The sequence below is a fragment of the Equus przewalskii genome, chromosome 15, assembly GCF_037783145.1.
Source record: "Equus przewalskii isolate Varuska chromosome 15, EquPr2, whole genome shotgun sequence".
NCBI classification, from domain to species: Eukaryota; Metazoa; Chordata; class Mammalia; order Perissodactyla; family Equidae; genus Equus; species Equus przewalskii.
The window spans coordinates 78,251,213-78,266,049 of record NC_091845.1 but is presented as its reverse complement, the minus strand read 5'-3'; the positions used below and the strand labels follow the sequence as shown (position 1 = coordinate 78,266,049).

Genomic DNA, 14,837 nt, shown 5'->3' with positions numbered 1-14,837 from the left:
GCCGGGGCGGGGCCTGCGGCAGGGGGGCGGTCTCTGCTGTGGGCGGGGCCTGAGGCGGGGCGGGGCCTACCAGCGCCCCGCCCCTCTGCCCCTCGCGAGCCGCCTGCCAGGTAGAGGCTTCGAGCTGCTGAAGGACAGCCGGGTGCACTATCTGCACACCCGGGTTGCGGATTTAAGGTAGTTTCCCCGCCGTCTCCTGCTGCACGTAAGTCAGTCTGCAGCGCCGTGGTTCGCTGAGCCTCTGACGACTTAACGTTTTGTCGAAACCCCTTGTGGGATTGCCAGATTATTTCATATTCCGGTGTCCCCTGCCCTAAGCAGAGAGGAGAGGGCCCCCGCCCCGCCGCCAGACGTGCCTGTCTGTGGGAGCTTATGTTGGGCACGGTACCCGCCTTTCCAGGCTGCATTTCCTTGACAACTCGTCCGTGATGTAAAAGTGGCATCACACTGCTGATGTCATACATTTATTCGCATGTAATTCGAGTGTAACCAACACTTAACCATTGGAGAAGCACGGTTTTAGGACCTCCTCTACGTCGCAGTCCTTCCAGTGGCTTCTTGTTCGTCTTCACATTTATAAATTTGATTTTAAAAGATGAGTTTTAGGCAGAGGCTAACTGAAGCGCACTAAGTGCTCCTTCCTTGAGGTTTTTTTTTTTCAATCAAGCTTTTATTTAAAGCAGCTTGCACCTTTAAAAGCTGGGGGGGGGGGGGAGGTGGGAGGGACTGGAAATTTTGTCTCCTGAGTAGTTCTTATTGCTTCCCACAACCAACTCTACAAAAATCTAAATTGTGCCCTCAGTGCCCTAGCTTTTTAATACATATATTTACTTCGGAGTATCTTATATTTGTGGGAAATACTTCCTATGCTGTTCACGTTTTGTTCCATCCTTGTCCCTGCCAACACTGACTCCCAAATTGCCTAAATACACCTTTCTCACCAAAGCCCGCTTTAGCTCTTCTCTAAAGGGGCCTCAGGTAGATGATAAGATTGCGCAGCTTTCCAAACATTTTCATGTGTTTACTTCAAAATAGATATCTCTTGAATCATTGTAGTTTTCTCTTTCTTTAGTAGCCCATAAATCGCTCGTATTCTGTAATGCTTAATACAGTTCCAATACAGTTTGTGTATTTGGTGGACTTTCAACATTACTCATTATAAATTTTTGGCCAGTGAACACGGTGGTGCCTATTTGTGTTAGCTTGTGTGTGTGCTTACACGCTCTTTGCAGTCCAGTACAATTTTTACGTAGAGGCAGAACAACTCTAACCCTGGCCCATCCACCAGTTCCGGATGTGTGAGGGTGAAAATTCAGACGGCTCAGAACTATAGAAACCACTTCAATGTGAAGCCTTTTCCAAGCTTCTGGGTTTAGGTGATTCCTTATCCGTAGGACTCCCACAGGGGCTGGATTAATTTCTTAGACTCAGGGGAATTCCAACCGATTTGAATGGATAATCCTAGGAGGCATTCCAAAGTATTGGAGGGCTTTTCCTCCTTCCAAGGAAGCCAGTGTTGCAACTGCACCCTGTTCCTCCGACGTCTTTTGAATCATCTCAGATGCAGAATATTCTCTCTTGCCTCTCTGGTACATTCTTCATCCAGCATAAATTGGGGTATCTTAACATCCCCAATGTGATGTTTCTTTTGCATCTGTGATATGAAGATGAATGATAAGAGTCATGGTGAACAATGGCATGCACGATTCAGAAGCAGCACATGACTCAGAGCAGCTCACCAACTGCAGGTGCAGACGAGAAGAGCCATCACAACTCCAGTTGGAGAAGAGAAAATCCAGATTCGGATCGAGTCCTAGAAGTACAACAGACCGTTTCTATGTCTCCAAACTCTCTACCTCTCCCTCATTATTCTTGGGCCACATTTGCCTACTTCTTTTCCTAAAATACCTGCAAGACTCTTCCTGCCTCAGAGCCTTTGCACTTGTCCCCCTGCTGAACCCTTATCACATAGCTCCTCCTCATCATTCCTATCTCAGTACGAGTATCACTTATTTAGAGAGACCGTCCCTGACCACCCAAACTAAAAATAATCTTCATCGCAGTTCCCAAGTCAGTCTCTATCACATTACCCTGTTTTATTTCTCCTACTGCATTATCACTATCTAAAATTCCTATTTGTTTATCGTCTGTCGCTCTCTACTACAATATAAGATTCATGAGGTCAGGAAACTTTGTATTTTTCTCAACCAAATCTCGAGTGTCTAGCATCATACCTGGATCATACATTCACTCAGTTTATTACAGCACAAACTAAATTTGTAGTAATCATGCATTTGGTCTTTACTAAAATTCTTCATACTAAAGAACCACAGAACCACCTTCAGTCCTCCAAAAATAATCTAATAAAAATTTTTTGTTTTACTAATTAGTTTAGGAATTGTTCTTCTCTAGAAAATAAGCTTACGATAGATTAATTTTCAAGGTTGTATATTTTTCTTTAAATGAAATAAATCCTGACGCATTTGTACATACACAGAATTTTTATTAAATGTGATCTGTGAGAAAAAGAACACTCTAAAGTGCCAAATTTCATGTAAATCACATAATTTAGTAAATATAATGGGGAAAAAATCAAAAGGGGAAACATGATTTAAATAATCTCACAAAAGAGCAAGAACATATCTTAATCTTCATATAAGAAAACAATCGTCAAAATATAAAAGGAAAGAAAATCTCTTTTGTAGAAGAATGTATTTGAAAATTCCACCTGTTGATGATTTCATTTAAAAAATTCTACACATGAACAGTCTCACTCTTACGAATACGTATGTTTTAATACATGGTAGAAAGGAAATTCAGACTACTCATCACACTGAGATAAAGTGACAGCATTTTTGTTGCACGGCAGTATTGCTCACTGGCACTAACAGCGGAGGATAGAGGAAATAGATTCCTGAATTCAGTTACTAGAATTAGTTTACTGCTAAAAATTCAGACAAAATTAGGTCTGAAGCTTAGCTATGCCCAAGTAACACAAGCATTAACCAAACATTGCCAATTTGTAGAAGGCTGTGGGAAAAACGTGAAATTATGCTGAATATTAGCTTTGTGTTACTTTCTACTAAAGATATTCAGTGGGCATAGTCTAAATTATTTAGGGCTTCAGTATAGATCAAAATTAACATGTGTAATATAAAGCTAACAGTATAGTGTCAACATGTTTTGAGATGCTCTAACCAATGTTTGACTATAAATATTTGGAAGAAGTCAGTTGAAAAATAACTATATGCACATCCAAAATGAGTATGTCTGAAAGGAATCTTTATGGACCAGATATTTACAAACTGAAAAGTGTTATACACATAATGGGGGCACAGTAAATACTTAATGGTTGGCTGACTGACCAATTATACATATCATTTAAGGAAACCTGAGTAGTGCAGGTGCAAAATATATATACACACACAGATATCTCTTTATTAATATCCTAGCAACATATATGCACTGCATGTCATAGTTAAAACTGTATTGCCAAAGTAGCATATGGAAAGTATCAATGCAGTCAAAATTAAGTTTTAAGTAAAAAGCTCCTGCTACTTTTACAAGAGAATGACTAGGGGATTTATTAAGAGTTAGCTGTCATATATAAAAAAATTTAATGTTACTGAATACCTGTCACTTAAAAATTGTAGACAATATAGAAATTTACAGAAAAAGTTTTAGACCACTTCACATAGTCGAAGGGAAAAAACAAAAAGATTAAAGTAGATTATGACTTTGAATACATTTATGATCAAAATTAACACACACAAAAAAATTTAAACACATTTCACAGCAGCACTTTCAAAAATTTTTTTGTATTGATTTTTTTTAACCATGAAGAATGAATTAGTCTTGTTTTAATGAGACTTTCAGAAAACAAAAATAATTTAATCATGAAATATCAGCTTGATAATGAACATATTCTATTAGTATCCACTGGTAAATTAGTTCTGTTATCCAAAAAGGTCGACAAATTCTAACTAGTAGGGACAGGATATTGAATTCATTAATGAATTATATAGCTATTTTGAGCATACAAATAATCTCTGGTTTTATACCCACTACATTTCAGAATTCTGTAAACTGTGAGGCATTCAATGTGTTTAATGTGGCAGAAAATCATATTAAATGTTTCATTATTTTAATCTGTTCAGTCCTTTTCCCATTAAGCACGCAAACACGGTCATAACCATCTTTGGTTTCACTTCCACGAGGTCATCAGGTAAGGCATATATCCGGGCACCGATCTTCCGAGCAACTGAAATGGCGTATCTTGAAAAGACAAGAGAAATATCTCGGTATTTGTTATCCACTGTGTCTTCACTTAATAAATTTTAACAAAAGAATGAAATATTTTGATAAGATCAAATTTGCAAGAAGGTTAAGTTTGTGAGTACCTTTCCCATAGAAGTGGTGCTTAAAAATGTGAATTTTAAGGACATAGTAACCTTACCTGTAAGGATTTAAGAAAATTAAAGAGCCATTATGTTCCATTATAAACCATAAAGGCTTACTTAGCATTGTTCATCTTGTCCTCATCAGAAAGGGTTTCTCTCTTGACCATTTCTTGACGAACTGCATTTGGTGCAATGGCATCTATTAAATCTAGGACAGGTAAACTAGTGCTAATAGATTTGTCCTGGAAAATCAAGAATAGATGAACATTCATAAACACCTTACGTTTAATTTCCATAAATGTCAGACTCTTCTGGTCATAACCATATAACTGAAAGCAATTTATAAATTTTCTTTATACTTAATATTCAGCTTCTCTGCAACCAGCACACATCACAAACCATTTAAAATACACTTTTCCTTCCATCTTTATAGAGCTTACAGTGTAGAGTTCTCACCATATCTGAACAAGGTTTGTGGACGTGACGATCCCTAAAGTATGCTAACTGCAGCATCCATTCTGTACGAAATAAACACTTTTGGAAGGGAACAGGAGATGAATTTTAAAATAATAGTTTTACAAGTTCTAGTAATATTGTATTTCTTAGACCATGGATTCCTAAGCCTTCACTTAATATTTTTCACAAAGAAAAATGAAAATAATAATGGAAAGGAACTAACATTTACAAAGGCATTATTCTTGTTGCTTTGCATGTTCAGCTTGTTTAATCCTCGTAATAGCCTGGTAATAAAGAAATTTTTAATCTCTCTTTTAAAGATGAAGAACATGAAGCTATGTCATAGAGCTCAAGCGACTTGTTCACACATCCAGTGAGTAGAGACTAGTATGGAACCCATGACTCTAATTCCCAAGGTTCTCTTCATTTTTGAAGTTACCTCCAAGGCGAACTAAAAATGAACAATTTCTAGTGGATAGAGCATTGCAGTTGAAGTCAGAAATCCTGGTCTGAACTGATTTTACCACTTATCAGTACTTGAACAAATTATTCGTTCCGTCTCTCAGCTTGAAGAGTGGGCACTGTTGCTGGCCTACCCAGAATCCACTCACTCCTTACTACTTTCTCCATCTAACAGAACCCCCACTTTTGCTCTCTATCCATACTTCCCCTCACAAGGACATGTGCTCAGGGAAAGCTGACCCCATCCACAGCTCCAGGAGTGACCCTGAATTAGTCTAGGCCAGGAATTCTCAATGGCTGGTGGGGTAATAAACTTATTCTTTTATGTATGAAGTATACGGTGCATAAGACATACAGTAATATCTATGGCATTAAAATTTCATGGGGGAGAAGCATTTAGGAAGAAAATGTTTAAAAAGACTCCCTAGGGGAACAATAATGAGGGAAAGGTTGAAAAACACTAGTCTAAACCAAATAGAGGAATCACATGTGATTACTACTATGATTTAATTTGGGCTCAATTTAATTTAATGTGAGGCCCTCACTATTCAGGAAGAGCTATGGGAAGCCAGCAACCCCTCCCTCCTGGATGTGAATGAGAAGATAAAATCTCTGGTCCAACCAGCAGCTGTCCTATGACCAAGAGGAGAAACCAGCTTTAGGGTGAAGTTGGCACTTTGGATGGCAAAGCAGAGATGGACAGAAACCTGAGTCCTGAATGACCTTCAATTACTGGCTCAACCAGCCCTGGAGCCTACCCTGCTCTGGATTTCTGTTATTGCCCTGGATCTTTCCTTTTGGTTTAAATCACTTTAAATTGGGTTTCTGTTACCTGAAGTCAAAATCACCCTTTGCTAATCACTACAGTGGGAATGTTACAGGATTCTTGAGAATACTGAGATAAAATAGGCCAAAACATCTAGTACAGTTCTTAGCCAAATGTGTTTCTTAATAAATGTTTGATAAAACAATTGGAAGCCATGTGAAGAAGTGTAACAGGCTGCCTTTTTGGGCCATTGATCTATGAAATACTACATTTATTAATTTTTGAAAATTTACATTCTTCATTTTCAGGAATGTTCATTTTATGAAACAAAGTTTTTGAGGGGAGTAAGATTGAGCGCTCTCACTGCTGCAGCCCAGGTTCATCTCCTGGTCAGGGAACCACACTACCAGTGTGTCAGTCATCACATTGTGGCAGCTGCAGCTGTGAGGCTGAAAGCTATGCCACTGGGATTTCAAATACCAGCAGGGTCACCCATGGTGGACAGGTGTCAGCAGAGCTTCCAGACTAGGACAGACGAGGAGGAAGGACCTGGCCACCCACTTCTAAAGAAACTGGGCATGAAAACCCTATGTATAGCAGTGGTGCGCCATCTGGTACAGTGCCAGAGGACGAGAGGATGGCACAAAGACCATGGGGGTTCTGCTGTGCTGTGCACAGGGTCGCTGGGAGTCGGAATCAACTCCAGGGCACTAATGACAAAGAAGGAGAGGAGTAAACGTAATTAGGGTCTTTCAGTCTATCTGGTGCTAGTAATCCGGATCTGGTTTTTGGTATCCTCTGTATTCCTGGAAAATTCTCAAACCTGTTTTCTCAGTATGTAGTCTGCAGACCACCTGCATGAATAATCCCCTGAGGTGCTTGTTAAAAGCACAGATTTATCCCTCCACTCAAATTAATGAGTCAGGTTATCTGTGGATGGGGCTAGGAATCTACATTTTTAATACGCTTTCTAGATGACACTAATGTACACCATTATACTTTCTAAAATTAAACTGAACATTTGTCATTCTATAACAAATTTCAAATTTCTATGTACTTACTTTTCACATATTTCTTTTTTTTATTTCTTTTTTTTTTTAAAGATTGGCACCTGAGCTAACATCTGTTGCCAATCTTCTTTTTTTTTTTTTTTCCTCTTCTTCTCCCCAAAGCCCCCCAGTACATAGTTGTATATTCTAGTTGTGACTGTCTCTGATTGTGCTATGTAGGATGCTGCCTCAGCATGGCCTGATAAGCGGTGCCATGTCCACGCCCAAGATCCAAACCCACGAAACCCTGGGCCACGAAAGTGGAGCGCACAAACTTAACCACTCAGCCACTGGGCCGCCCTGTCATATAATATTTCTATGATGATTCAAAACCAGACAAGTGGCTTAATTGTGCTATAGAGAGTTTTTTTTAAGTTTGGGAAAAATTGTTCATTCTTGTCCCAGCTTTATTGAGGTATAGTTGACAAATAAAATACTAAGATATTTAAAGTGTACATCTTGATGATTTGATATACCTACACATTGTGAAAGGATTCTTCTCATCTAGTTAATTAACGCATTCATCACCTCACATATTTATATATATATATACATATTTTATTTTTGGTGAAAACATTTAAGTTCTACTCTCTTAGCAAATTTCAATTATACACTATAAAGTTAACTATGGTCACCATGTTAACATTAGATCCTCAGACCTTATTCATCTTATAGCTGAAAGTTTATACTCTTGTGTGGTATTAAATATTTCTTGACTTAGATTTAGGAAACAAGGATTTTTCCACCTATTTCCTTGTGATTCACCTTGGGCAAAACTTTTACTGAGTTGAATGAAAAATTAAGTTTCTAAAGATTACATCAGATCCCTTATCTTCCTATTTCCAAGAAAATTAGCCTATCATTCAACTCCTTTTACTGTCAGTGAAAGACATTTTACTTTTGTAAAGGGGGCAGGGGGTATAGTAAAACCCTTATTTAGTATATAAATACATTTCATCATTTTTCCTTTCACTTTCCTTAAGTTAATCATAAAGAAATTACTTAAGCAAAAATAATTTCTAGAATCTTAAATGACAACTAGCTAGAGTTTGGCTTGATTTTCAAGATAATGAATTGTACCATCTCTTTCTCTTAACTTGATACACGTTACTGTTAGAACATTCCATTCCATTGCTCTTCATGTCATTTTTGAAAGTAAAAGTGGAAAAACAGTGATGTGGCCACTAGAGTTCCCTAAAAAGCTCCACAGGAACCTCTCCACATATGATGCCCTTATATTATATATTGGCAGTACCAATAGTGTAGTAAGACCCATTTACTGAGCCCTTAATTTGTGCCAGGTACTACTGAGCTCTTTACATTTGTTAACTTAGTTTGACAGAAGAGAGATATTAATATCTCCATTTTAAATATGGGGAAATAGAGGCATAGATAAGTTAATAACTTGCCCAAGGTCTCACAGATACTAAATGGTGAACCAAGTAAATTCAGTTTTATTCATAAGCGATGTAGCCCAGCTGTTGGTATAAACTGCTAAGGTTTCTGTAAAACACATGCCCTTCTCATGTGCTCCCTACTCCCCTGAGCTTATTTCTGGAGTACTGCTGACACCCCATACTGTGATTACTGTTTTCTTATTACCTCCTTCCCTGAACAGTGAGCTCTTTGAGGGCATCATGTAGCACAGTGACTAGCAAAGCACCCGACACAGGGTAAGCTTTGAACACTAATGGAATGAATGAGCAGTATGTCACACAGCTAATAAGTGGCTGAGCTGAAGTCAAACACAGGGCCATACAACTCCATAGCTGGCTTTCAACCTGCAGGTAGACAGACCTGGATGTGAAATCCAGCTATTCTGCTTAATAACTGTATGACAGTGGACAAGTTATTTAGCTTCTCTAATGCTCACCTTTTTGCTTATAAGAGTTACTGAGATAATTAAAAGAAACAATAATGTGTAAAGTGCTTAGCATAGTGACACACAGGACTCAATAAATCATAATTACTATGATTATTGTTATTGGTTGATATCTTATCTTTTTATCTTCTTGGTGAGGGAAAATACTTTGCAACTAAAAAGGGTATATTTGTCTTTTCTGAAATTTCTGAGTATAGCACTGCCTTGATCATGATTAATAGGTTCTAACTAGTACCACTTACTATAGCTTTCAAATATAATGCCTTCTACAGTTGGAAAAAACCTCCCCACCTCAACTATTTTTTTGGCATTCACTGCCACATTTTTTAACTATTTATAGTCTCTTTAAAGATTTTATTATCAAGTACCTCCTTGATGTCAAGCCCTACTACAGTATACTTCTGCCTCCTCCGTTCTAGGTAAAACCATACTCTCAAGTCTGCTGTTCTCTGCAAGCTCTCTCCCTCACAGGCTTTGTGTCTCCCCTTTTTCCAACTTTCTCTCTGGTTCAACTGATCACCAAGTCTGTATTCCCAGATTTAATATCTCCTTTCCTCCAACTCCCCATTTCCTGAAAATTACCTCAAATTCAACAAGCTCAAAACTGAATTCATTGCCTTCTCTGGAACGCAGCTGCATCTCATGACATCTCCACTTGTGTGTTATCGTTTGTTTTCCAATTCCCCAGGCCCCAAACATCAAGTTTTAACTCTTCTCTCTTCTCCTGTGCTTCTCTAAAGCAAGAAGCCAAATCCTACCTGTTCTTTTGCAATAGCAAGTCACTATCCATTTTTTTCCCCAACTTATTAATCATTTTATTGAGTTCACAGTGGTTTATAACACTGTGTAAATTTCAGGTGTACATTATTATATTTCAGCTTCTGTATAGACTGCATCGTGTCCACCACCAATAGTCTAGTTTTTATCCGTCCCCATACATATAAGGAGAACAGACTGGTGGTTACCAGAGGGGAAGGGGGTGGGGGAGGGTGAAAGGGGTAAAGGGGCACATACGTATAGCAACTATCCATTCTTAACATTCCCAGTGCCCACCCCCAGCTCCGTCCAGATCCTTATCACTTCAAACCTGCGTTCTGCCTCAGCTTCTTATGGACTGTCCTTGCATTTAAACCATTCTTCTTCCAACCCATCCTGCTCACCACGTTCCAAACAGTAGTCCTAAAATAGTCACTTTTCTTACATTACTCCCTTTTATCAATACCCTTTATTACGGCCAGATTCCTCTAGAATTTTGACCCAGCCTCTATCTTGCACTACATCCCTTAGGAACCATCCTCTCTAGCCAAACTTTCTCCTAACCTCCTCAGACTTGCCTTTATTCAAGATGCACCCATTCTAGCTTGTTATCCCCTCTTGTTCTCCACCAGTTCAAACCCCTCCTCCATCTGTGATGCTCAAATCAAATCCAGTTTTCTCCATCCACTCTTCACTGACCATGCATTTGGAAATAATCAATTAGACTTACTCACAATATTAGTTGTATTACTTCTTTGGATTTTATTATTTACTCTGCACTAGTTACCTTCTCAGTTATACAAATTTTGTCTTTCAAATAAACGGTAAATGCTCTGAGGGTCAAATTAGTTTCTGATATTCTATATCTTTCTCTTTACCTCGAAATGTTGCTTAATAGTAAGAACTCAATAAAAACTTATTAATTTGTTTCTAAATATTTTCTTGTATTTGATTTCATTATAGACAGGCTTATTATTTTTCGTAAATTAATGTACAAATGCATATAATTTCAGTGTAACAATTTTAAAGAGTAACTTCCAATTAGATAATTTTATATATCCCCTTTCCTGTTTTACATTTTTAAGTTGTATTCTATGTCTAAAATATATAAAGACAAATCATAGACTAAAAAAACCTTTTTTTTAATAAACAAAAACTCAATGTCATTAGTTCCTTCCAAGATGGAAAAGAAAAAAATACTCTTGAAGTAGGACTCAGGCAGCATCTCTGCCAACATCCAACTGTCCTGTTAAAACTAATTTGGGGCTCAGTGTTTGGTAAAGATGAGAAGACTGAATTTGTCAATTTCTGACATTTCTTCTGCTCTACACTTTAGAGCAAAGGCAAAGAAGAGAATAAAGATGGGTGAATAACTCTTAGGAGAGCTTAGGGTTTCATCTGTTTGCACTCTTATTTTACTGAAAAATTACAAATTGCTGATTTTTCACATATCATAATAAAATCACAAACACAAGGCTCACTGAATGAATGTGTACAAGCAGACATGCTTATTTGTAGCTAACATCAGCTTGCATGCAAAAGCAAAACACAATGGAAATGCATGAAAATTAGTGGGTATGTATGTGCAGATTACATTTTGAGTGCTTTATGAATCATCCACAAATGCTGGAAGTGAGTGTTATGCGCCATTATGAAGCCAGAGGACAAGATATTTTTTTCCTACCAGTTTTCTCAATTCCCACTTGAATCGGTTTGGCTGGCTCTGTTATGCCTTGGAAATGATGTCAATACAATTCTGAGACTGCTGCTACGGAGCACAAAACATTATAGGTCCTATATAAACAAAGGCTTTTTATATTTCTTTTCACTTGACAATTGGATTTTTTGGCTCTACTCTATTTCTTTTTTAAGATTAGCTTACCAGAGTCTGATAATATTAATCTGCATTTATACTCAATAGGACAACCAATAAAAATATAAGAATTCAAACTGAATATTCTTGGTTTATGCATGCCAAATAATTAGTATGCTTAAGCTCATAAATGGTGTATTTCTGAGACATAACATTAATTCTGAACCTAAACCGATGTAATTCCCAATAAAAATTGCTTCCTAAACTTAATATCTTACCAAAAAAATTTTTAAATAGCTTTTGATTACCTTGAAGCTGGAAATAAAAGTATTTTTGTTTGCACTTTTAAGAGTCTCATTGACCCATCTAATAATGATGTCGTCATTTACTTTTTCACCCTCTCCAAGATCTGATAACACATTCAATGTGTACCTGTAACAGAAAAGATGCATATTTGAGACTGAAAGGGATGACATTTGCTCTCACATCATTTATATCAATATTTAAATAAATATCTAAGAAATATTTTCAGTCCTAATAAGTATTTCTAATTTTAGTCTGATATTTGCACTTACTTACATTCCAAAGTTACAATGCTCAGTAACCAGAAACAAAAACTATGATGGTATTAAAAAAATTAAAACAACTTCTAACAAAGCAGTTTTTAAGAGGCATTAATAAGAGTGTGTTTCTAGAAACTGATCCACTTTTAAAATAAAGTATAATTTACAAAAAATATATCAAGTAAATCATTTAAAAATTAATATATTTTGCAGTGTGTATTTCTTCTGTGTTTATCTTTCAAAAATAGCTAAAATTTTAGTTCAAATGATTCGTTGAAGGAAAAGTAAGAATTCAAACTAAATATTTTTTGTTTATGCATGCCAAATAATTAGTAAGCTCATAAGCTGTTTCTGAGATATAACATGAATGTAATTCCGAACCTAAACCAATGTAATTCCCAATAAAAATTCCATCCTAATCTTACTTTATCAGAAAAAATTTTTAAATAGCTTATAAGCATATCAGCCTTTACCTTCTCATCAGCTGCCATAACAATGCCAGGGTAAGTGTTGAATTCCCTTCATTTAGGTCTTGTCCACCAATGCCAACCAAGGAGAATTTGGCCTTATCCTTCCCAAGTTCCACTGCATAGTTACAGTTTTCAATCTGTAGAAAATAAGTAAAAGTTTTGGTATAAAAACAAATTTTTTAAAATATTTCTTTCAATATGCCAGCCTAGTTCAGGCATCTGAAAAATAATTACAATGACACCTTAAATTTATATGACGGAATTTCATAATAACCCAGTGCAATTAAGGAAATAATTATTCCCATTTTATAGTTGAAGATATCAAAGCACTGAGGGGTTAATCTAAATAAAGAACTGGCTAGAAAGTTTTAAGATCCTCTCACCCTAAAAGCCTTGACTGTCCAAAATTACACAGTTTATTAGTGGCAAATCCGTGACTAAAAAACTAGGTTTCCTGCATTCCATGACTAGAGGTAATAAACATTGTCTTTTCTAAATTCAAAATTAAAGAATAGAGAAGAAATTGTTTCCTTAAGAATCTAACTTCATCTCCCATATCCTTTATCCAGATCTCACTCATCCTCTAAAATTCAGCTTCTAGCTCACTTTCTTCAATAAAGACTTAAGCTTAACAGTACCCGCTGATAATGACCGATCCCTTGTTGAACTCCCAATAATGCTTATTGGGTAATGCTTATGCACCGTCTTCTACTTACACTTTCTTTTGCCAACCATAGCATGAGCTCCTTTTAAAGGGCAAAAACTATAAAGTGTACAAATCTGTATCACACTCTCCCACCCCTGGCCCAGGACCTGTCAGTGCCCTGCCTACAGTAAGAATCTGATGAAAGAACACCAACCAAATTACTTACCTACCTACCTACTTCTTTTTAGTGGTGTAAGTCCAGTTAAGTCCTTTCTCTGGTAAATTTGTTTGTCTACTCTGGCCTCTATAGAGGTTTATTATCTCCAGTCAGCTAATACTGTACTTCGAATTTCAGGGTGTAAATACATATATAAATTCTTATGTATGTAAGTCTTTTTTTCTCTAGTGAAATTGTAAGCTTTCACAATCTTGTAATATCACCAGTAGTAAGAAGTGCTTACTAGATACTTTTTGGAATAAAGTAAACATTTAGTTAAGAAAAACAGTATAACTAGTTTCTCTTGATTTTCTTTCCCAAGTTAGTTAAGGCTTCATTACAAAACAATGTAACTGAGATACACAGATATATTTTTTCCTAAGAGTAAGAAAATATTTCCAGGAAAGGTGAGAAAGGGATCACACAATAACAAAATTTACACAAATAAAGGGATATTGTTCTTTAAAGAATCCAAATTCCCAAAGGTCAGTTTGTTACAAATAAAAATGCAAGATCATCCTTTGAACCTGCTGTAACATCTGCCTGGTTCTCTTAATAAGTTAAATACAATCTTTGATATGTATTCATTTTTTAAAAACACAAGGAGACAATATTCCAAAATTCTTTTTCCTAGTAGTCATATTATATTATAGATTTCGTCTGCCTAATAGAAATATCTGCTATAGAAATGCACAGAGCGGAAAAAATGGAATAGAGTCCTAATTTTTGGAAAACAGCATCCGAACTCTGATTATGTAACAGTGTTAACAGGAGAGATCAAAACCAGCATATTTTCCACTGACGCTCATTTCAACAGGAGCATTTTCTAGCAAACTGTAATAATCACTTATGCGTAAAATTTGTTTCAATGTGTAAAATTGTTCCATCTGTTTATAATTAGACCAAAATTCCTGAGGGGAATAATGATGAGAAAGGAGCTCAGAGCAGTCTAGAGGCCTAAGATGTTGATATGACCAGCAAGGAAAAGGAAACTGGAAATGGATGCTAGCATAAGGGAAAAGACGTGTTCTATTTTTTGGCAACAGTTGGTTCCAAATTTGTCAAAACACTTCTAAGATCTGGAGAAGTACCAAACTAGAGAAAGAATGAGAAATTAGGTTCCTAGAGGTAAGCCATGTTTATAGTAGTACTTAACATTCTAAAACTGGATCTGCGCCCTGAGGACGTAAATATAGAAAGTTAAGAGAGTTGGGCCAAGAACTGAGCCTAGGGAATTCCTAGAGTTGTTGGGCTAGAAGATGAAGAGCCTATGAAAGTTAAGAATGAGCACACAGAAAGCAAGAACAAAACTGGAGAGTGCCGTCTCACAGAGGTAATGGAAGAAATGATTACCAGG

At 36.8% G+C, this 14,837-nt stretch overlaps 1 protein-coding gene across 4 annotated transcripts in view; it reads right to left on the bottom strand.

Annotated features, from left to right (window-relative positions):
- Positions 1-2,482: 2,482 nt before the first annotated feature.
- PLS1 (plastin 1) overlaps positions 2,483-14,837 on the bottom strand; it is a 109,592-nt gene continuing 97,237 nt past the window's right edge. For 2 of the 4 annotated variants that reach the window (XM_008507734.2, XM_070576262.1), the window contains exons 13-16: positions 12,621-12,754; positions 11,893-12,016; positions 4,518-4,642; positions 2,483-4,275 (exon numbers count right to left, since the gene is read on the bottom strand). In XM_008507734.2, the coding sequence (XP_008505956.1) occupies positions 4,140-4,275; positions 4,518-4,642; positions 11,893-12,016; positions 12,621-12,754 (519 nt within the window). In that variant the 3' untranslated portion in view covers positions 2,483-4,139. Of the gene's footprint in view, positions 4,276-4,517; positions 4,643-11,430; positions 11,540-11,892; positions 12,017-12,620; positions 12,755-14,837 lie in introns of those variants that run through there. The other 2 variants (XM_070576264.1, XM_070576265.1) reach the window with 1 other exon arrangement.